At 41.3% G+C, this 23,832-nt stretch overlaps 1 protein-coding gene across 1 annotated transcript in view; it reads left to right on the top strand.

The window, feature by feature from the left end:
• LOC135708531 (uncharacterized) overlaps positions 1 to 23,832 on the top strand; it is a 79,457-nt gene that overhangs the window by 22,798 nt on the left and 32,827 nt on the right. The window contains exons 7-12 of the mRNA XM_065230637.1: positions 7,865 to 8,015; positions 8,076 to 8,259; positions 8,328 to 8,470; positions 8,625 to 8,773; positions 20,337 to 20,890; positions 22,671 to 23,745. Of these exons, the coding sequence (XP_065086709.1) occupies positions 7,865 to 8,015; positions 8,076 to 8,259; positions 8,328 to 8,470; positions 8,625 to 8,773; positions 20,337 to 20,890; positions 22,671 to 23,745 (2,256 nt within the window). The remainder of the gene's footprint in view (positions 1 to 7,864; positions 8,016 to 8,075; positions 8,260 to 8,327; positions 8,471 to 8,624; positions 8,774 to 20,336; positions 20,891 to 22,670; positions 23,746 to 23,832) is intronic.

Raw genomic sequence — 23,832 nt, forward strand, 5'->3', positions numbered from 1 at the left:
TCTCGTCACAAACCGTTTGGCGCTGTTATCTGTCTCTGTAAATTTCAAAGAGTGAAGGGGGTCTGGTTCAAGTCATGTTCAATGGAAGAGTGTTTCGATTTTGTCTTTTTTGCCAACCAGGTCTTAAGAACACGATAGACGGAATCCTTTTTCATACTACATATTTGTTTTACTAACTCACATTTTCTGGGGGCCCACATTTGGAGATCTACACACTACGAAAATGACATGTAAATTTCAGTGCCCTGAGACCGACACATGCAAGCGGCCCTTTTGACATAAGAATCAGTTGAAAAGGACAAGAAAATCACTTCAATAAAACGCACTTTTCGTCGAGTTGCAAATGTTTCAGTTTCAGGAGACTTAATTTTACATGCTATGTTTCTTTACGTTCCATGATTTACGTCAAAGCTGAATTACGTCTCGTGTAAAAATAATAATTTCTAAGTGTGTACTTAAGATGATTCCCTGCAGCGGCCTTTTTTCGTGTTACACTTCGCAATTTCACATGTTAAAATAATAAGGTTTCTATGTATCTGAAACCAAGATGGCTTCCATTCATTTTGGCTAAAAAAATGTTTATGGATTTATGGAATAATAAGATATTATGATAATATTTTGTTTGTGTAGCCAACAAGAAAAGATTTTGAAGTTTATGTTTGACACATAATAACCTGCCAATTTTGCTACATGAAAGTCGCAATAGGGAGCTGCAGCGTCGAGTTAACCTCACTTTTTTGACATCTGGCAGTGGTTTGTTTACATGAACTTAGAATATAATTTTGAAATTGTTTGAAAATATTTTTTTCAGATTTTTTAGAAAAGAAGATTTTTTAAAAGAACATCGTTGGATGACACATCTTATAGTTATTAAAATTTAAAACTAGCATCCACTTGAATCGACTAACAGATAAAGGTAAACAAGCTACTGCCGTCTGTCAAACCGATGAACGGGAGTTCATTGCATTCATTCGTGACGTCAGCGTGCAGCTCCCCATAAGCGATTTTGTCATTTATCTCAACCACTCTTCGCTATCCACTCTCGCGAAGAGGCGATCAGAAAATCGCTCATTGTGACTCATTGTTAAATTTGCAGGTTTTATGTGTCAAACACAAACTTTACCATCTTTTCTTGTTACTTACGCATACAAAATATCATCATAATATCTTATTATGCCACAACTTCATAAAACATTTTTTTAGCCAAAATGAATGGAATACTAACTGAAACGAGGGGGGCAACACATATATATATATATATATATATATATATATATACTAGCTGAGTGTGCCCGGTCTTGCTCGAGATTCAATATTAGCTTGACAGACAGACAGACAGACAGACAGACAGACAGACAGACAGACAGACAGACAGACAGACAGACAGACAGACAGACAGACAGACAGACAGACAGGCAGACAGGCAGACAGACAGACAGACAGACAGACAGACAGACAGACAGACAGACAGACAGACAGACAGACAGACAGACAGACAGACAGACAGACAGACAGACAGACAGACAGACAGACAGACAGACAGACAGACAGACAGACAGACAGACAGACAGACAGACAGACAGACAGACAGACAGACAGACAGACAGACAGACAGACAGACAGACAGACAGACAGACAGACAGACAGACAGACAGACAGACAGACAGACAGACAGACAGACAGACAGACAGACAGACAGACAGACAGACAGACAGACAGACAGACAGACAGACAGACAGACAGACAGACAGACAGACAGACAGACAGACAGACAGACAGACAGACAGACAGACAGACAGACAGACAGACAGACAGACAGACAGACAGACAGACAGACAGACAGACAGACAGACAGACAGACAGACAGACAGACAGACAGACAGACAGACAGACAGACAGACAGACAGACAGACAGACAGACAGACAGACAGACAGACAGACAGACAGACAGACAGACAGACAGACAGACAGACAGACAGACAGACAGACAGACAGACAGACAGACAGACAGACAGACAGACAGACAGACAGACAGACAGACAGACAGACAGACAGACAGACAGACAGACAGACAGACAGACAGACAGACAGACAGACAGACAGACAGACAGACAGACAGACAGACAGACAGACAGACAGACAGACAGACAGACAGACAGACAGACAGACAGACAGACAGACAGACAGACAGACAGACAGACAGACAGACAGACAGACAGACAGACAGACAGACAGACAGACAGACAGACAGACAGACAGACAGACAGACAGACAGACAGACAGACAGACAGACAGACAGACAGACAGACAGACAGACAGACAGACAGACAGACAGACAGACAGACAGACAGACAGACAGACAGACAGACAGACAGACAGACAGACAGACAGACAGACAGACAGACAGACAGACAGACAGACAGACAGACAGACAGACAGACAGACAGACAGACAGACAGACAGACAGACAGACAGACAGACAGACAGACAGACAGACAGACAGACAGACAGACAGACAGACAGACAGACAGACAGACAGACAGACAGACAGACAGACAGACAGACAGACAGACAGACAGACAGACAGACAGACAGACAGACAGACAGACAGACAGACAGACAGACAGACAGACAGACAGACAGACAGACAGACAGACAGACAGACAGACAGACAGACAGACAGACAGACAGACAGACAGACAGACAGACAGACAGACAGACAGACAGACAGACAGACAGACAGACAGACAGACAGACAGACAGACAGACAGACAGACAGACAGACAGACAGACAGACAGACAGACAGACAGACAGACAGACAGACAGACAGACAGACAGACAGACAGACAGACAGACAGACAGACAGACAGACAGACAGACAGACAGACAGACAGACAGACAGACAGACAGACAGACAGACAGACAGACAGACAGACAGACAGACAGACAGACAGACAGACAGACAGACAGACAGACAGACAGACAGACAGACAGACAGACAGACAGACAGACAGACAGACAGACAGACAGACAGACAGACAGACAGACAGACAGACAGACAGACAGACAGACAGACAGACAGACAGACAGACAGACAGACAGACAGACAGACAGACAGACAGACAGACAGACAGACAGACAGACAGACAGACAGACAGACAGACAGACAGACAGACAGACAGACAGACAGACAGACAGACAGACAGACAGACAGACAGACAGACAGACAGACAGACAGACAGACAGACAGACAGACAGACAGACAGACAGACAGACAGACAGACAGACAGACAGACAGACAGACAGACAGACAGACAGACAGACAGACAGACAGACAGACAGACAGACAGACAGACAGACAGACAGACAGACAGACAGACAGACAGACAGACAGACAGACAGACAGACAGACAGACAGACAGACAGACAGACAGACAGACAGACAGACAGACAGACAGACAGTCTTTTGGCAGGAAATCGTCAGAATCGTCATCAATCTTCTTTCTATCTAGTCAGCGTGTGCGCAGCTAACCACAGCAAATCAAAACCCTGCATCGCAGATAGAGTCGCCCCCCTCGGGCTGAAACTACTACTTCAAGAGCAAATTTTCATTATGTCGTAAGTAACATTCGCACCAATCCGAGAAAAATAAAGTTTTGTTTTGATGACCGAAAAGTTATTCCTATTTCCAAGTAAACACATATAATCTCATAGTGATAGCAATGTTTAACATATTTAGCAGGGTGTTAATCATACAAATGCAAATCGCAAGCTTTCATGCTAAAAAATACTGGTTTTTTAGTCAAAAGTTATTATACGTCGTTTGGTGGCCCCTATTGTTACTTAAGTCAAAGTGTATTTACCAGGATATTCGGGAGAATTATCAATTACGTCTCCTTACGTGCAGCCCATTCATCATTTTAGGACCACCGAAATCATCTTAGCAACAAACAGTTCGATTTATTCACTTTAATAATGAGAAAGCGAAACGACGAACGTACACTTTTCACGGGTTTCTCAGCGCTGTTACTTAAGTCAAACGGCATCTCCATAGAAATTGGGTGACTTAAGTAACATCGAAAACTATTTTGATCGGAAGGTGATTACGTCAAAAAGCAATTTGACTGGTAAATAAATTTAAAAATGGGATTTGATCCTATATTCGGACAGCATATAGTGTAATAGCAGGAGAATCGATTGACACTGATAGCTCGACTTTGTTTACCTTTGTTACATTCGACGTAATGAAAATTTGCTCTTGACTTGTTGTTTGCTGCGGTGAAGCAAGCAATGTCTGAAATTTGCAGATGCATAAACCACGTAGATCTTGAGTTGTGTGCTCTTGAAATTGCGAGGTGTGATGGAAAAAATGACTCTACAAGGAAACACCTTAAGATACAAAGTTCAAACAAAACAATCCTATACCTAACTGATTTTTTAGAAGCAATAAAAAAAGCCGAAAAAGTGCCATTCAATGTGGGGCGTAGGTTGCCCTCTCCGAGCTACAGCACTGGGATTACCATTCTGAATGAAATTCTACCGGTTCCCGCACGTAAGAAAGTGATCATGACATTGTACCATGGATCGACAGCCCGTTAGTGGTCAGTCGTTTAGCTGTCAAGGTCTTTGGCGGCAATTATACGTTAACACATCAGTGTAATAATAATTTATACAGTGCACAGCAGCGCGTGGGTCGGGTAGGCTTCCATACGAGTGCGTGAATACGATAAAACTGGTTTAGCTCTTCGCTTTCAAAGGCAGAGCGAAGACTACGGCTGCATTTAGACGATATGCGCACTTTTGACGTAGGACTACGTCTTTGATTTCTATATGGGGTACACTTTGTGAAAACCGAAAATGGAACATGTAACAAATTAAGAAAGATTTTGAACGTTAATAACTCAGCTGCCCCTGGTCCAATTTCATTAATTTTATCACCAATCGATCAGAAATATGGCTACGTATTGATAACAATGTTCCGAATGTTGATTTTCAACAAGAAACTATTGAAAAACTGGTAAATGTGCAGCATTGTCTAAAACCGTCGAATTAACTAACAAATCCACCAATTACCTACATGCATATGCTGCTTCCCCAGCACAGTCGTCAGAGAGTAGCAAGTAGACGAAACAAGTCGAAGTGGCATTCGCCTCCGATCCTCGGGCGCGTGCGAATAGGGAGGATGGAATTGCGAAATATTTTGCACACTCATCGCCATATTCAGAACCAAACGCAAATTCTTCGAGATAACCACCATCCGTCGTCTGGCTCGCCATGGCGGTGTCTGACGTATCTCCGGTCTGATTTACGAGGTGTGCTAAAGGTGTTCCTGAAAAATGAGATCCGTGATGCTGTCACCTACACTAAACATGCCAAGCGTAAGCGGCCATGGATGTCATCTACGTTTTGAAGTGACAGAGACGCACTCTGTTTGGTTTCGGAGGTTAAATCATCACCAACTTTGGCAACAAACGGCTCTTTTCAGAGCCACCAAGCTTATTATAGTAAAGAGAAAGGAATAGAATTCATCTGCCTGTTTGTCCATATTCAGAACCAACGACCACACAAACTGCTCATGTAATCAAACTGGAAGCAGAGGTACAAATTATTTTGATCAACCTTGATCAACTTTGAATCGCCACGGCCGGATATTTTCGATGGGAGAAGCAACAATCTAGCATCTAATTCGACGAAGACGGCAGGAAACATTTGTGAGGCCGAGTTATTTACGAAAGAGACCCGTAAAAAAAAGAACCGTAGAGGTACAATGAAATGTATTGTAACCATACAATAGAGTTTATGGTATTTACAATAAATCGTATTCTCCACAACGATAAAATAACAATAGAATGTATTGTTTCTACAATAGAATCTATGGTAAATGGGGGAATATACAATAGATTAAGGGGGTCGTTATGTATCTGAACCATACGAAAAATCACTTTTTCCCGAACAAACATTAACCATTTACCATTAATTGTATTGTTGTTCTATTGTTGAAAACTCTTACTATATGGGACGTATTGTACATCTATTGTAATAACAATATGTTAAAACTTCGTGTACTATATACACACAATAAGATCGATTGTTGGCAATAGATTTACTTGTAACTGTATTTTATTTTATGGCAATTGTATGGTTATTTTTTTCCGGGGAGTGTCGATGAAAAGAATCGATCAATGTAGATAGGACCTATTGAAAAGTGACCCGAGATTTTTTTTTCCGTACTGAGCTCCAATGTTACCGACGCCAGAGAGGCAGCTCCCACACCTGGACCCTACATATCGTCCCATCAACTTAACCGGGGACCAACGGCTTTACTTCCCGAAGGAAGGCGTGATCAGAGATGTTATGCCTTAGAACATGCCGGTGGCGCCGACTGAGATTAGACCCAGGCCTGCTGGAGTGAGAGGTAATCACGCTAACCACCGGTGCCGATATCTTTCAAGGTGATATCACAGCGAATGAGAACGACCCGAATTTGAGTTTAGTTATCACAGAAATAAAAAATAAAGTGCAGGAACTCAGCGATGAGTAAATTTGCCTCATGTTTTCCCAGGTTTTTTCCAGGATTTTCCAGGGAAAATTCTTTTTATTGGTACTACTCCGATATAGAATAAAATTTTCGTCTATTTCCTTATTTTCTGGCAGATTTTTTAGGTTTTCCACAGGAAACCATGAGACAAATTTACTCATCGCTGAGTTCCTGCACTTTTGGCGATTATGAGTGAACTAAACTCAAATTTGGGTCGTTCTCATTCGCCGTGTACGCAAAAGGAAAAGAGCCAGTGTCGCTACTTGATAGCAAACTACTCATAATGGGAGGAGTTTTTGTAGCTTTTATACCACTTGGTTGCACATCATTCTGCTTCAACCTGAAAAGATATAAAAGAGCGCTGCTGTATGGCTTAAGCTCATTTTCGCTTCGGACGGCGTGGTGAACAGCAATAGCAGCAGTAGGAAGGTGGTGGCTAGTCCACTCCTTTACACCTAACAAGCAACAATTGACTGGTCGTGGCAAAGGAGGCACCAAGCGTCATCGCAAAGTTCTTCGAGATAACCGCCATCGGTCGTCTGGCTCGCCGTGGTGGTGTCAAACGTATTTTCGGTCTGATCTACGAGGTGTGCTGAAGGTGTTCCTGGAAAATGAGGACCGTGATGCTGTCACCTACACTAAACACGCCAAGCGTAAGCGGCCATGGATGTTCTACGGCCCTTTTCAGGACCATCAAGCTTACATCAGTAAAGAGTTGGAATAGAATTTATCTGTGCTTGTTTGTCCATATTCAGAACCACAAGCCCCCAAAATGCTCTCCAGAGTTGTAATCTTGCAACCAAACTTGGAAACAGGGGTGCAAGTGATTTTGATTGATTCTCTTAATCAACTTTCTCTTTGAAAAAAATTACTAAAAATTTGGTACGCCTACAATTCAAAAACGGAAAAAGTTGAGATTATAGATAATTGATCAATTAAAAGAACTAAATGCTCTTCACATTTATTCCGTTCACTAGCGGTCCTACGTCAAGCTTCCGTTCGTGCCCCTAGGCACAGACCCTTCTACTTTTTAATTGCGTTCACATTGCAATAACGTTCGTCCCATAATCATGCCATATTAATGATTTTGGAATTTGTGCTTTTCCAATTGGCGAATCAAAGCAAAGCTAACACTGATCATGCGGCACTTAGTTTTAAGATCCGCAATTAAATCCGAACAAATCCGAAATGTTGATGTACTGAAAAAAAAATGTCATGTAATTTGACAGATATCAAAACGTCATTACCATTTTCACCCACTCGCCATCTGTGAGCCAATCGTCATTTTGATTCTTCAATCGACTCTGATTTGTTTTTGTTCCCAGGCCTGTCCTACTATTGTTCACCGATGACGAATGGTTTGCTCGACTGTACAAGCCGTTTCACACCAGCAGTGCTGGGTATTTCTACGGGGTGCTAGCTGGAATGATGTATCACCGGGTGAAATCGGCTGGGGATGAGTTCGTCAACTGGAAGGTTTTGCGCCTAATCATAGCACAGTTCCAACATGCTCATATACTATTCATATCGTTGTAGGTTTTCAAGGCTGTCAAAATCCTATCACTCATGGTAGTCGTGATTTGCTACGCTCCAGCATACCTGATTTACGACACCAATTGGGCATCGTATTCCTGGATGCCATTCTATGGGTCCATCGCCAAGAATTGTTGGGGATTTCTGTGTGCTGTGACTTTCATTGAGTTGGCCTTCAGCAAGCAAAGCAAGTATAGATCAATCACGAACATTCCGGATGATTTCATTTCGCAATTCTCACGTGCCTGTCCACAGATCGCCTTAGATCCCTGCTGGAGCACCGATCTCTACTGCCCTTGGGCAAGCTGACGTACAGCGTTTATCACAGTCACTATCTGATACTGATGGCAATTTCGAGCTCGATACGTGCACCGCTAGCTAATGACGTGTTTACACCGGTAAGGCTCAACGAGAATAAATTAAAAATTTCCCATCCCACTGCGCTTGGCAAACGAGCTGACGAACGAGTTCTTAATTCATAAATTATATAATAATTCCTGCCTTATATTTTATCCTATTTGACAGCAAATAATAACTTTATTTCCATTGTAGATTGTATTCACGGGGCTTGCTCTGATATTATCATATGGATTCGGACTGGTGGTCTTTCTGTTCGTGGAGCAACCGGCGGCAAATTTGCTCACCGGTAAGAATGACTATATTGACTTCATCGGTGAACAGGTGATGCAAGGTGCGCGGAGGTGCTTCAAGAAAATTAATAAAAAATGCTTTTGATGAAAAATATATGCTAACTAAATCATTTCGATCCAATAGTCCGACTAACGCTACGATACTTTGTAGTATCGTGGGAATAAAAAAAAACTCTAGGAATTTAACTACTTACATACTATCGATTTTGTTAGACGCAGAGTGGTGCAATAAGATATAAAATGTCAATATTCAAATTGACCTGTGCATGTCCATGTCTCGTCAACGGCCTTGAAATGGATAAATAAGTGGTGCCGTAACGTAGAGATTTGGTCTGATGTCGATCGCCCGTCCATAAACCATGGCTTACCCAGTTACGAAAGTACCCACATTGTTGGGTATTTGACAGTATTTCTAATCTGGGATTCCAAAATGGCGTCCAATTTCAATGTTTGACCTCTACACGTCATCCCTGTTTCGCAAATACTCACATTGCACAGTAACATCCTATAGTCCTATCCTATAGTTTCGTTGTACTTTATTCAATTTCCTTTCCATCGCTGAAAGCCCGCACCTTTCCCTTAAGACCCCTCATTACATTGTGTGCAATGGTGGAGCCGACCTTTTTGGTCACTTTCATCCATTATTTCTTCAACTCCAGCTTGTTCTTAAACACTTTGGACGATTTTCGAACTTTGGCCTTCATTATGGCCCAAAATCTTTCCACCGGACGAATCTCTGGTGAATTTGGGGGGTTGGCGGTTTTTGGTACAAAAACAACGTTATTGTCTCTGTACAAATCCAACGTCGATCGCGCGTAATGGCATGATGCCAGGTCCGGCCAAAATAATGTCTCGCCTCCGTGGGACCGCAGGAAGGGCAACAGACGCTTCTGGAGGCACTCGGTGCGGTAAATTTCACTGTTGATGGTACCCATTGTGATGTACGGTTTACTCAGTTTACCGCATTGGCATATGGCCTGCCAGAGCTAGTATTTTTTGGCGAATTTGTCCACTTTCTTCTTTCTTATGTCTTCCGGGTCATCAATCCGTGATTTGGCAACGTAGAACTCCAGCCCCGGTATCTGCTTTGCGTCCGCCTTGATGTAGGTTTCGTCATGCATAACCACACACATCGGTTTCGTTAACCACTCTCGATACAGCTTCCTTGCGCGGGATTTGGCCGCCGTGTTTTGTTGATCACGCCGGTTCGGTGCCTTCCGGACCTTGAATACACTAAGTCCAGCTCGTTTCATGGTTTGCTGAACGAACCAGACGGAACACTTTGCCTTCAGAGCCGCGTCGCGAATCGAAAGGTTCGGACTACGCTTGAAATAATCCAACACCTTCCGGGCCTTCACAGGGTCAGCTGCCTTCGATTTTCTTCCACATCCAGCCCGCCAGTCGGTCGTCTGGGACTCCTTAAACGATTTTACCACCCGAGACACAGTTGTATGGGTGATTCCCAGTGGTTTTCCGATCCATCTCATGGTCGCAGTAGGATTTTCCATGACGGCGCGCAAAATTCTCCGGCGATTTTCTTCTTGTTTCGATGACATCTCAATAATCACAGAACCGATTGTTATGAAATTTTGCACATGTAAACAATTTACTCCAAACTAGTTATACCCAGATTTTCATCATTTTTTACCCACGAATAAAAATTGTGCATTTTTTTTCGAGTACAAGCCTTACTGAACTGTCACTCTAGTTGTTTGGCTGAATCCATGTTCAAGGCAAGTGATGTGCAAAGGTGAAGGTTTTAAAAAAATCAATATTAAATTGCTAATGCAAATGCACTGAAATTTCTTTTTGGATCGAAACAAAACTCGAATGTAAAGGATCGATCCAGTCGATTTTTGTCGTGTTTGGGATCGATTCCAAAAATTGATTAATCGAACCAAAAGAATCGATCTTTTGTGTTTCTTTCCAAGATCACCCATTGCTATAACAGATACTCATTAATGGGTAAAACAAATGCTTATTTAATGAGTTAAGCCACTTTTATTTAAAATCGGTATTTATTACTCAATAATGGGTACTTTAAAGTTAGTATAATAATTTATTTCACTTTCACTTATCATGTAGCTTCGATGGTGCTAGGTAAAATTAAATTAATGATGAAAACTAAATTTTGAGTAATTCTGATCAATAATCCATTGAGTGAAAACTACCTAATGATCAATCGAATGCAATAATGGAGCTCGAACGAAGGCGATGGAGCACACACAAATAACATCATCAAAGGTAGCGCAGGTTGCTATGATTTTCATCCAAAAATAAGTTAAAAGTTCCCAACGGTGAAAACATGACGGTTGAGTACTTTTAGCTGAAAATCGAATTATGTTTTTATTTTTTTTTAAGTATTTGAGATTTTATAAACTCAATGTTGAATGCTACCGACAACAGGGAAGCAGCTTCCACACCAACCCTTCGTGATCAGAGATTTTATACCTCAGAAAATCCCAGTGGCGCTTGCGATACAAACTTAATTTTGGGTATTTTTTTCTTACCGTGTGAGTAACATTTTATTCAACTGTGAGTTGTTTTTGATAGCCTTGTTACGCTCAATTTACAGTGTACTAGTATCCTTTAGCCTTTAGCGTCACTCACTAGAGCTAGAGGGGATAATAGAAGAGAGAACCGTATTGTGAATTTATAATATTTGGTGGAAGTGCACACATAATGCCAATATCCACTTGGTGCTGCTCCTATGTGAATGCTGGGCTTGTTGTAAGTGATAGTGACCTCGGAATGGACGTTAGTGACCAAATATTCTGAAATGGGTCTCTGAAAATCAACAGAGCTATTGTTCCGGCAACACATTGCCCACTATAGACGAGTGCACTGGTGAACTTTTGTTCATCTACTGAGAAAAAAAAATGACACAACAGCGGGGCCCTGTTTATTAAAAATGAACACATGAATAATGCTCGCGTAACATTTGAAAAGGGTCTATCAACTTTTGTAAACAACTTGCTAGGTCCTTTTCACGAGAACCGAAGTACGCCCACGCAAACCAAGAGCACTATCGGGAAGGGGAGAATTTTCCCTACCCGATGGTGTTGTTAGTTTGCGTGAGCGTATTCGGATCGTGCGAAAAAGGCTTAACAAGTTTTCTGTACAAATGTTGATAGGCCCGTTGCAAATGTTACGCGAATATTATTCATGTGTTCATTTTTAGTAAAAAGAGTGTGTCACTTTTTGTCGAGTGAGTGAACTCAAATCCAGCCGTGCACTCGTCTATACGCCTCGGTGCATCCAAATGAGCCAACTGCCCTTACGTCAAAGTAGGTTCTATTGTCAGGTTTGTTAACGTTGAATTACTAATCAGATAAGCGAGTTGAATTGTTGTCATTATACGCAGTAGTGAATTACACAACGTTTTTTTGGTGAATTTATTATCCTAATTTAAACTTATGAAATAATTAGTTGTATTGCACTTATAGATTAACTTGCTACACAATATGAAATCTAATGTATTCTGTTGCCGATACAAACACTAATTGGAGACAAACTGTATGAAGGTAAATTGCAAACAAAGGAAAAATCTAATAAATTCCACATATACAGCTTCGAGCTAACTCACATGAAAATAACGAGTTTTGCTGCACAGAATCTCCGAAAATTACTTCGTCAACAGCTATCATCTTTCAACTTCCGGGCTAAAAATATTTGCGATTGGATCAGTATAAGATAGTAATCTATTATATTGCAGACATTTTTCTTCCATAAAAACACTGCCGGACAGTGGGAGTTGGATTGTACATACATACATACATACATACATAACCTTAAAGTTTCGCGAGATATTATGGTGAGAGTCAATCGCGAAAAGGCCACACTTAAGGTTTTATTTACTTTGGCGTGTTTTCGGGGAGTTCGGGGGTGGTTTTTTTGGCGCATCGCTTTGGATTACGGGTCTCGCGTTATTTTATGTGAAATAGCAAAAGGAAAAGAATGATGCGAGCTTTTTGTGGTCTGAAGTGGTGCGTTGGGGAGGGCTGTTTTTGATTTTTGTCCCATCATAAGTCTAGCGAGAAAGATATAGATAAAAATACTTCTAATGATAACTTGTCCTTCGTTCTAGAACTAGACATTGTAGAATCATATGATTTTCCTATGTTGTGTTTTCTTTTTTATTATTCAGCCTGCAGCCGTTATGTTGATCTTGTGGTGTAGGCGAGAGCGTGCTGCAGTAAGAGCAACCGTACCAGTCGTTGCCATTTGCGGCACTATTTTACTTACACACAGCGTTTCCATTTTGGCTTAATCACTCCTCTCCACACCGGTCGTTGCTATCAGAGTCATAATTTAAGTTACCGTTTTCCACACCGGCAAAACAAACTTTTGACGTTTATTCAAAATAGCAACCGTCTGATGCGTTGCTACCGGGTTGCTAAATTTATGAACTCACTCCTTCCCAAGGTGCGGATTGCTATTTCCCCCACCTGAATAGCAACCCCCGGTACGCAAGTAACGTTATGGTAGAGGTTGGTAAATGTGCCTTATTTACTCATTGATACGGTTGCTCTAAGGCAAAGATAATAAACTTTGCAATTGACCTTTTCTTTGCTTCCGCGTACACAGAAAAAAAGCAGAGGATGCCTAGGCCTTAGCCTGACTGGTATGGTAAGTAGGGTGGCGCTCGATTCTATCTTTTGAACGGAGTGTCCTAGAAGGATGGTTTCTGCGTAAATATGAACTAATCAGAAACCTTTTTCAGCTGGTTGTGCGTGCATATGCCAACTAATATTCCAAAACTGAAAGGTATGTCTACAGGATAAAAACTTACATAAGGACACTCATCCTAATCATTTTATAATAGTGGCATTTTGACAAATCACAGTAGAACTGGCAGTTTATTCTCATATGAATTTCTGCTTTGTTTCATCTGCGTTGTTTGATTTTTTCTCCCGGAGCAGAAATCTGTAGCATCACGAGTGATAATTTTAATTTCAGTTAATGATGTTGGTTCGTTCGCAACTATTTTTGAAAAAAATTAAGTGTTTTCGATTGAAAGTGGTGTGTGTGTATTCCCTCTAACCCCCACTGGCCGGCAGTGTTATTATGGAAGAACTCTCTCTACAATGTCGCATTTCACGCGTCACTTTTCAAATAGACCAATGTAACAAATGTAAACAAATCGAGTTAAGCGATACAAACTATTGCTCTTCTGTCATTGTATGTGATACAAAAACATCCATCCAAAATAAACTTTCATTTATTTAAGATAATCATAGGTAAAAAATTGTCCAATGTACAGTTTGAAATGATGGGTACATGTTTGTTACTTCGGTAACTAACCTAACATGATTGATGCTCATTTTCTAAAGGCGAGGCCAATCTAAAGTTAGGTACTCTACTATGACATATGTGAAAGGGAATCTAGTATCATGTAGAACAAATCGTCCAATGTAACACTAATTGATTATGTCATTGAGAAAAATCGTCCAATGTAACATGTCCGATGTACAACCTGACTAGTCAAAACGTCCTATGTGGTTTTTGCTATATTGTAGCTTGAAATTCAAATCAAAATTGTGATTTTACCGTTTCTACTGAATTTTCAACGTTATTATTCACTGGCTACATTGAAAATAGTATTGCAAAATGTATTGTTTCTAAACAGTTAAAATAATAATCTGTCGAACTTCAACTTCGATTTTCTCAAAATGGTGGATATGTTACATTGGTTTATTTGAAAAGTGACGCGAGATTTATGGTCATTGTAGACAGCTTTAGTCCGGGAGTTAGAAGGTGATAGCTCTATTGCAGATCCAGCAACCCATTTCAGAATGTCTGGAGAGTCACGCCCATTCCGAGGTTACTTTCACTCACAATAAGCCCCGCATGTATGCATCACCGTTATCAAATGGATATTGGTGATACATACACACTTCCAAGTTCGAAAATATTCTTTTTAACCCTGGCATATAGGGTTACGTATTCTCGGCAACCTAAGCAGCGACGTTTTTTCTATAGCCTTTTTTCTAAGAAACGCACACATATGCAGTATTGGTTTGTTTACAATCTTTTGCTGCCAGCTGCTCTAAGAATTTCAGTCGAAAGAATTGTCAAAAACTGTTTTGAAACGGTTTTACGTAGCTCCAATCTTCTCTAGTGAGAGCGAGTATTGTCGGCAACCAGTTTTTCTTCGGCAACCGTTCCATTTGGACTGCATGTAAATCTGCTGTTCTATTATCGGCAACTCGAAATCAGCTACAATTTGTAGTGCGTGTGTTGCATTTCAAGAAAACCTTGCTAGATTGCTTTTTCTTAGTGGTAAACATATAGTCAAATTGAAGCTGAAAGCATAAAGAATCGTTTGTATGCATTCAGCGAAGTGTTTTCGTAAGAAAATCCAGTGAAAATAGTATTTCAATTTGGGTTGCCGAAAATAGTCTGTCATGCCGAAGCCGTCATTTCCGCTATTTAGTTTAATTTTTATATTTAATTTGTAAACAAAAATTTGGACAGCTCTCACCATATTCTGCTCTTCCGCCGCCGTTAATTACTTCCTTTGGAATCCCTTGGACTTTTTCTCTAACGCTTCGTATTTAATTCCGTGCTTCACCGGCAATTTCCTTCCGTAGATCGTCCTTGGTTGGTTGGTTCTAATATGATTCCGCCTTTTTTGATCGGTTTGATGTCCACCATATGTTATTGAATTGCCATGGTGATCTGGGACGAGGCTCACGTCCAAAGTCGCTGGTCCTTCGAGCAAGGAGAATGAAAGAAATACGAAAGGGATCAGTTTCAAGAAGTGACAGTTTCATCAGATTCCCCAACTAACCATACTCAAGCAAAGTCAGAATATACAAGCTATATTGCGACTGTATGGTTACTTGGGTACTCATATGGCCGTCAGAATGGTTCATCGGTTGCGAAGTGAAGTATTTCTGAAAGTGATGCGTAATATTTCTCAATGTTTTGACTTTATCCTAACGTTACCTCAATGTTATATCACAGACAAGCAGACACAACACATTGAACATTTATTATTGTAAACCCTACCGCCATCTGTCGTATACACTATGATGGGCAATACACTCAACAGATGGTTGTAGCATAGAGGTAACTCTAAGACCAGAAGGTCCCAAAGAAACGAGCTCAACTTTTTGGCTCAGCTCTGGTACTATCTTCGGTCCCAAGCTAATCGATTCACCCCTCGAAACATAGGAAACTCCACTAACCCCTCATTTTATCTGTCAAACTTTCATAGCGAATCAAAACAAATATAGTGTAGTACTGGAATTTATACTAGAATGGGGTACGTTCGAGGATTTGCTTGGGATCAAGTAGTGAGCCAATTTAAAATCGTTAGTTTCGTATTGATTGTTGGTTGTAGTGTGTAAACGTCAAACGCTAGGGAATTGATTATGTGCACCACAAGTGGCAGTTCTACCAACAATCAATACGAAACTATCGATTTTAAATTGGTTCACTACTTGACTAGCCTATGGTTCCCAAACTTCTAGTACTACACAATGTTTGTTTTGATTTGCCATGAAAGACTGACAGATAAAATGAGGGGTTCGTGGATTTTCCTATGTTTCGAGGGGTACATCGATTAGCTTGGGACCGAAGAGAGTACCAGAGCTGAGCCAAAGATTTGAGCACGTTATTTCGGGACCTTCTAGTCTTAGAGTTACCTCTATGGTACCAGAGCTCACGTATCTTCGGGACCTTTTGGTCTTAGAGTTACCTCTATGGTTCTACCAACTAAGAAACATTTAAATTGACCGTTAAAAACGATTTTGATGAACGTTTTAAGAGTGTTATGTCTGCTTGTCTGTGAACATACCTTCACTATCGCAACTACGGGTAATCTGCGAAAGTAATTGCAATTTCTCAGGCACTTTTGATCTAACTGCAATTACTCTCTCATACTTGAAATGTGCCACGACCAAATTAGCACAGCGACGCCCTATACGCTCTCTGACCGAAGCGCAGGGAAGTGTTTTCGATTGAAAGTGTACCAAAAGTGCTCTTGAACGTGTTTCGCAGTTGAGTGTGGTGGAATTCGTGAACTCCCGGTTAATTTTCAGGGGAAATTCCGTATCACAAAATTGCCCACCGATTCCCTTTTTTTTGCCGTTCGACGACGACGGGTGTGCTTTCGCGAGAGTGACGTTTCTTTTCAAAGTGACAGCTAAATCTATTGTCTAACTGACAAATTTACGTCAACGCGACGCAAACGGATCTAATGTGTTCACCGTGTTCGGATGTCATGTTTTCATCGTGTAGCTCTATCGAGAGTCTTCAGAGACGATAGTTTTTGTTTAACTGCAAAAGGATATAAATCGTCCTCTAAGTTATGGGAGTTCTTTGAAATCGCCGTGAAGTCATGGATTTCTTTGCAACATATCGGGTGAGATCTTTTCTTTATTGTTCTCTTAACATTCATTATTATATGACACATTATATGCTGGGTATGGGACGGTTCAACCAGGACACCTGATTGAAGCGATTTGGATGGAGAGAGTGGAATTCTGGAGAACTTCGAGATTAGGGCATAATTGCGTTTATTATGATGTTTATTAAAACATCACATAATTTGCCGATTTCTCGCGAATTAAAGCTCAATCTTTAAAAATTAACAACACAAACAGGTAGAGCAATGGTTCCTATATCATTTGGTATAGTTTGTTTGCGAGATTGTTCTGTAATTCGCGAGAAATCGTTGATTAAACTGTTTGTTTACAAAAACAATTACGCCCAAATCTCAAAGTTCTCCGGAATTGCCAACTTCATGTGGTTAACAGATCGTGAATTGAATGCGGGTTCTTCTTCCCCACTCATTGGGACATCCCATCGTGCGATGGCTTGTAAAGGGTGATACGGTCAAAATTTGGTCAAGGGAAAACGCGTGTAAATCGGTGAAATCGTTTATTTAAAAAATCAAATTAAATTTCTTTTTCAAGTTCAATTAGTATAAAATTCAGGAAAAATATTCAGTTAGGCTTCCGCTTTTCCAAATCCGAATTGCCGGGCCTTACGCTTGACCCCTGCCATCAGATTTTGTACAGCCACCTAGTCCACCTTCTTCGCCGCAGAAAGCCAGTTTGCCTTGAACTGCTGCTCGCCCTTAGCAGTTTTTTGGTCTTCTTTAGGTTCCGCTTGACAATAGCCCAGTATTTCTCAATTGGGCGGAGCTCTGGCGTGTTGGGAGGGTTCTTGTCCTTGGGAACCACCTGCACGTTGTTGGCGGCGTACCACTCCTTGGCCTTTTTACCGTAATGGCAAGATGCCAAATCCGGCCAAAACAGTACGGAACAACCGTGTTTCTTCAGGAAAGGCAGCAGACGTTTATTCAAACACTCTTTCACGTAAATTTCTTGGTTGACAGTCCCGGAAGCTATGAAAATGCTGCTTTTCAAGCCACAGGTACAGATGGCTTGCCAAACCAGATATTTCTTTGCGAACTTTGACAGTTTCATGTGCTTGAAAACATCTGCTACCTTTCCCCTTCCTTTTGCCGTATAAAACTCCTGTCCCGGAAGCTGCTTGTAGTCGGCTTTGACGTAGGTTTCGTCGTCCATTACCACGCAGTCAAACTTCGTCAGCATCGTCGTGTACAGCCTCCGGGATCGCGCTTTGGCCGTCGTATTTTGTTTATCATCGCGATTTGGAGTCACTACTGTAGTAGGTATAAGTCTCATGTTAAATAAATAACTTAACAATATCAAAACATCTAAAATTCTCAGTGTATAACTTTCAGCTACAGTCTTTATTTCACTGGTAGCGAAATGCCGGATGATTGCTTTTCGGTTCCGTCGAAAAAGAGCGTAAAAGAAAAGAAAGATCGGGTGCATGATTGGAAAAGAATTGAGAAGCGGGACTCGTCGTTGCAACCATAGGGTAAACTCAGCGAAATCAAATACGAGAGAGGGAGAGAATTGGTTCGGATTGCTGGTGTACCAAAGATGAAGGATGGCACTTGCCTCTACTTAGCTGGATATCCGATCGTGCCAGAGGCAACGAACGATGCCATTGAGCGGGAGAAAATCGATTCGGCTTTGTCGAGAGAGTACATCAGATACCGATTGCTTACAATGGTTCACCGACTCCGACAGAGAGCGTTTCAGTTATATATATATATATATATATATATATATATATATATATATATATATATATATATATATAAAGAAAGAGAAAGAACTGGTAAACTGAGAGAACATATCGCCGAACGAGCAACGAAGAATGTTCCCTTCGACCAGTCAGAACTTTTGCTACCTCGCTTCTGCTCGCTACCTGCTCCTACGATGTCTCATTTTGAGATGGGACGAAAGCAAACGAGAGAGAGAGACGATTCGGTTTTGAGAGCATCGACTGAGGGTTGATGCTGCGGAGACTGTAGCTCGTCAGACATTCTGTTGGCTAAATTTAACGCAATCGCACGCGTTTTAAATTAGTGGAAAAAATGAATTTTTCGGTACACAGCAATGGCTACGAAGCGTCACGACAATGGCGCAGTGGACGCTCCCGTCCGGTAAGTATTTTAACTGGGTTTTAGGAAGTGCATCATGTGAATTTCAAGGACTTTCTTATCCTAGTGAAGAAGTGTAGAGTAGTGATTTTATTACATTAAGCAAGAAACTTTTCGCAAACAAAATGGCGTTTAGTTGAGGAAAAACACAACCGCGTGGGTCATAATTTTCTTCTATGTAGGAAATTGCAGTGTTAACATCTATTTAATAAAGATCGTAATGAAAGTGAAAGTGAATGGATTCGGAAAAAAAGATTTTAAGAAGTGAAAGGATTGTGAAATTAATTTGTTAAGTACAGTAATGTAATGATTTTTGGCAACACGTTTTCAATGTTTAATTTGCTTATTCTCTGTGCAAAAAAAAAAAAATCATACTTTATAATTTTCATAGGCTTTACGGATTCGTTCGAAGCTTTAGGCGTGATTCTATAATTATTTTTTTTAATTATAAAAACTTGTCGAAGAGAAAGAAGTCAAAATATATGTGTTGCCAAAATCGAAAACATACTGTACTATTAGATTTAGCTTAGGTCGAGTCCGGTGCATTCTCAAGTGTACAGATTATTTTGTACTAGATTTAAAGCAAGAGGACTCCAAAGAAAATAGAGAGAACTCCTAAAAATAGAAACGGAACGATTAGACTCCAGATGAGAAAGTGGAGCAATTGGACTCCTGATGAAAAAAAATGGAGCAAGAGGACTCCTAGAAATGGAAACTGAGCGATTGGACTCTGGATGAGAAATTGGAGCAATTGGACTCCTGATAGGAAAAAAAAACGGAGCAAGAGGACTCCTAGAAATGGAAACGGAGCAATTGGACTCCAGGTGAAAAGTGGGGCATTTGGACTCCTCAAGGGAACACGGAGCAATAGGACTCCTAGTTGAAACTTTGAAAAAAAAAAATCAAAAGTAGTACTCCATACTAAAAGTGAATCAACAGGTTTCGATGTGAATATTGAAATGCTAGTTGAAGGCTGAGGAAATTTAATATTTAAAAGTTATTTGCAAAACTAAATATATCTTTATGTATTTATTTTCAATTGGACAGTTTTGTTAGAATTAAGTTAATCAAAACCTAAAGAAAACAAGTTATAAAATGAACGTATTTCATTTAATTTTGCAGAAAAATGAAGAAGAAAATGGACTCCATCATGAAGAAATTGGCGGACGAGAAATCTGCCAGGATTGAACTAAGCAATCAATTGGACAGGGCAAACGAGACAATAATGACTCTACAGGCGAGCTTGGCAACACCTCGTAGCGGAAGTGTGGACAGTGGTGAATTCTCAGGAAATGCGGGCCCTTCCAGTACTCAGCACCAGGTCAATGAGACTGCAGTTGAAATGTCACGGTTCATGTCTTCGATGAACCAAATGTCCATTACCTCTATCAACGTGCCGGAGTGCAAGTCAGTCGTAGCAGGTGAGCCGGTTGGACGTCGTGATTATGAGTCGTGGATCGATCTTTTGACAGCTTCACTGAAACTGGCGGGTGTAGAGGACGAGCGTACAAGGTTCATCGTCTTCAAGGTTAAGGCAGGACCGGTGCTCTTGGAAATTTTCAAGAATACGAAGTCGACTCCAGAGGCTCCAGATGAAGAAACTTGTCCGTTGTCAAACGCCATGTTCCGATTAAAGACTTATTTTGGATCTGCTTCGGACATTATGCTCCAACGCCGTAAGCTCGCCCTAATCATTCAGCGTCCGGATGAATCAGACTTGTAGTTTATTATGAGAGTTGGTTCTACAGCCCATTTGTGTGACTACCAGGAAGGAAAAGAGTTCGAAGAAATTGTGAGTGCTGTTGCCGCCCATGCAAGGAACAAGGATGTACGGACAGCAGCCCTTAAAATGCTAAGCCGTAAAGGGTCGTTCACGGATCTGGTGGACGTGGTTCGAGAAATCGAAGCGGTTGCTATGAACGAAGAATATTATCGGTTGAAGCATGGTAAGCCTGAACAAGTAACAGTGGCTGCTGTTAGTGCCACATATCCAAGAGCTGGGCCATCAAGACGGGGAAACTACCGTTATCCGATTGCACGTGGAAGATTTGCACATCCATACATCGGCCCCGCCAGAATCGACTCTCATTTGTCATCAGAACGGAAAGGATTTGGAAACACTCAAGAAGCTGAACCGTATCGCTGCTACAGATGCAACGGCATCAATCACAAAGCGGACGCCTGTTTTGCAATCGATAAGATTTGTTTGAAATGTGGATGTAAAGGTCACATCCAAAGAGCATGTCGTCCACCATTCAAGGCGGAAAATCAACGTAGGACAGGAGGCGAAAATCCAGGCATCAACATTGGTAAGATTGCTTCAATCGATGCAGACACGGTTGCTAAGACAGAAGAGAAAGCTGTTGATGAAAATGTATGTGTGGACATTGCTATTTAATGTATCATTGTTTAACGTTTTGATCTACAAGCTTTAAATTAATATGTTTTGTTTAAAATAAGCAGTGAATTTGATTTCTTTTTGAAATAAAGCATAATTAAATGGATAAAAATTCAAATTTTCTTGTATATCAATGTTAATGATGATACATCGATTCCCATTCCATAAATACAATGGATTTATTTCTTTGCAGTTGCATATCGCAATATTCTCAGTACCAAAAACTGCTGATGATGCCTTAATAATGGCGAAAGTTGCAGGATTAGAGTGCGAGTTTCTTATTGACTCGGGGGCCCAGGTCAATACCCTAACTGAGGATCGATTTGGTCTACTGCGTAGTGACTATATATACCGGAAGGAAATGTTCAATATCCAATATAGTACAGATCGACCGCTAAAAGCATATGCAACTGACGGCGAAATACCGGTAAGCTTCACTTTTGAGGCCTTCCTGCATATATCCGACGATCGTCCAACTTTTCTTGAAAAATTCTACGTTGTCAAAGAATGCCGATCTCTGTTAGGAAGGCCGACGGCAACCCGATACAATGTACTATTGCTAGGGTTGCAAGTACCTATAAACTCAGAGAAGTCCTTGGCACACCCTTGGTACGAAGCCGATGAAATTGCTTCGGTGATGGTGGACGAAGTTTTTCCCAAATTCAATATTCCACCAGTACAATTGAGTTACGACCAATCGAGACCACCATGCCGTAATGTCTTCATGAATATTCCAATAGCTGTTAAACCGATTGTTGAGAAACGGTTGCATCAGCTTCTGGCAGCGGGCATCATTGAGCGCGTAACGGACGATATGGACGATGCATTTTGTTCGTCGATTCTAGCCATACCTAAGGGCAAGGACGATATTAGGCTAGTGATCGATCTTAGAGGTCCTAATAGCTACATTGAAAGATCTCCATTTGCCATGCCATGTCTGGAGAAGATTTTGGCAGAACTAGACGGGGCACAGTGGTTCTCGACTATAGATATGTCCAATGCGTTCTTTCACATCGAGCTCCACGAGAATAGTCGCCATCTCACGAATTTCTGTACAGAATTCGGAATGTTTCGGTGCGTCAGGTTACCATTTGGGCTATGTAACGCACCGGACATTTTCCAAGAGGTGCTACAGAGGAAAATCCTTGTAGGCTGTAAAGGCGTGAAGAATTATTTGGACGATATTCTCATTTTCGCAAGAACCCAAGAAGAGCATGACGAAAACCTAGATGCAGTGTTGACCTGCCTACGGGAACACAACGTGAAAATTAATGCTTCCAAGTGCACCTTCAAGAGTCAATCCGTAAAGTTCTTAGGATTCCGGCTCACTTCGGATGGGTGGCAAATCGAGGAAGAGAAAATAAGTGCCATAAGAGACTTCAGGAGACCGGACACGATAGCGGAGGTAAAGATCTTTTTGGGCCTGGTGACATTCGTTGATAAGTTTGTGCCACATCGAGCCAATAAAACTGAAAAATTACGGGCGTTAGCACAAGCAGATACCTTCTACTGGTCAGCTGAAGAAGAACACGAGTTTCGGGCGTTCAAGGACGATGCTCTGAAGATGATTAAAACACTCGGATACTTCAATACTTCGGACAGAACAGAACTATTTGTCGATGCATCGGCTATCGGCCTCGGAGCTGTCTTAGTGCAGTTCAACGACCACAAAATACCAAGAATCATCGCATGTGCCTCAAAAGCTCTAACGGCAGTTGAACAGAGATATCCCCAAACACACCGAGAGGCATTGGCTGTGGTATGGGGAGTGGAACGTTTTGCATACTATTTGTCCAGCAGATCATTCATAATCCGAACTGATGCCGAAGCCAATCAATTTATTTTTGGTGGGAAACATCGGATCGGCAAACGTGCGGTTTCACGAGCAGAAGCGTGGGCGCTACGACTGCAGCCTTTTGATTTTACAATTGAGCGTGTTCCAGGCGAACATAACGTTGCAGATGTTTTATCAAGGTTGATAAAGATGTCTCAAGATGCCGAGCCCTTTGAAGACAGCTCAGAAGACCACGTGTTGTTTACTTTGGATACAGGAAATATGGACATCTCTCTTGGAGAAATCGAAGTGACAGCTGAATTGGACGAAGAGTTGAGTCATCTTCGCAAGGCATTAAAGTACGACAAATGGCCACTAGGGTGTTTCATTTTGAAAAAAGTGATGAATTTTTGATAGGCCACCCTCCAGTTCGATTCATAGCCCCA

This window comes from Ochlerotatus camptorhynchus, unplaced genomic scaffold, assembly GCF_037179485.1.
Source record: "Ochlerotatus camptorhynchus isolate MF236.1 unplaced genomic scaffold, CSIRO-AGI_Acam_v1.1 ptg000330l, whole genome shotgun sequence".
Taxonomy (NCBI): domain Eukaryota; kingdom Metazoa; phylum Arthropoda; class Insecta; order Diptera; family Culicidae; genus Ochlerotatus; species Ochlerotatus camptorhynchus.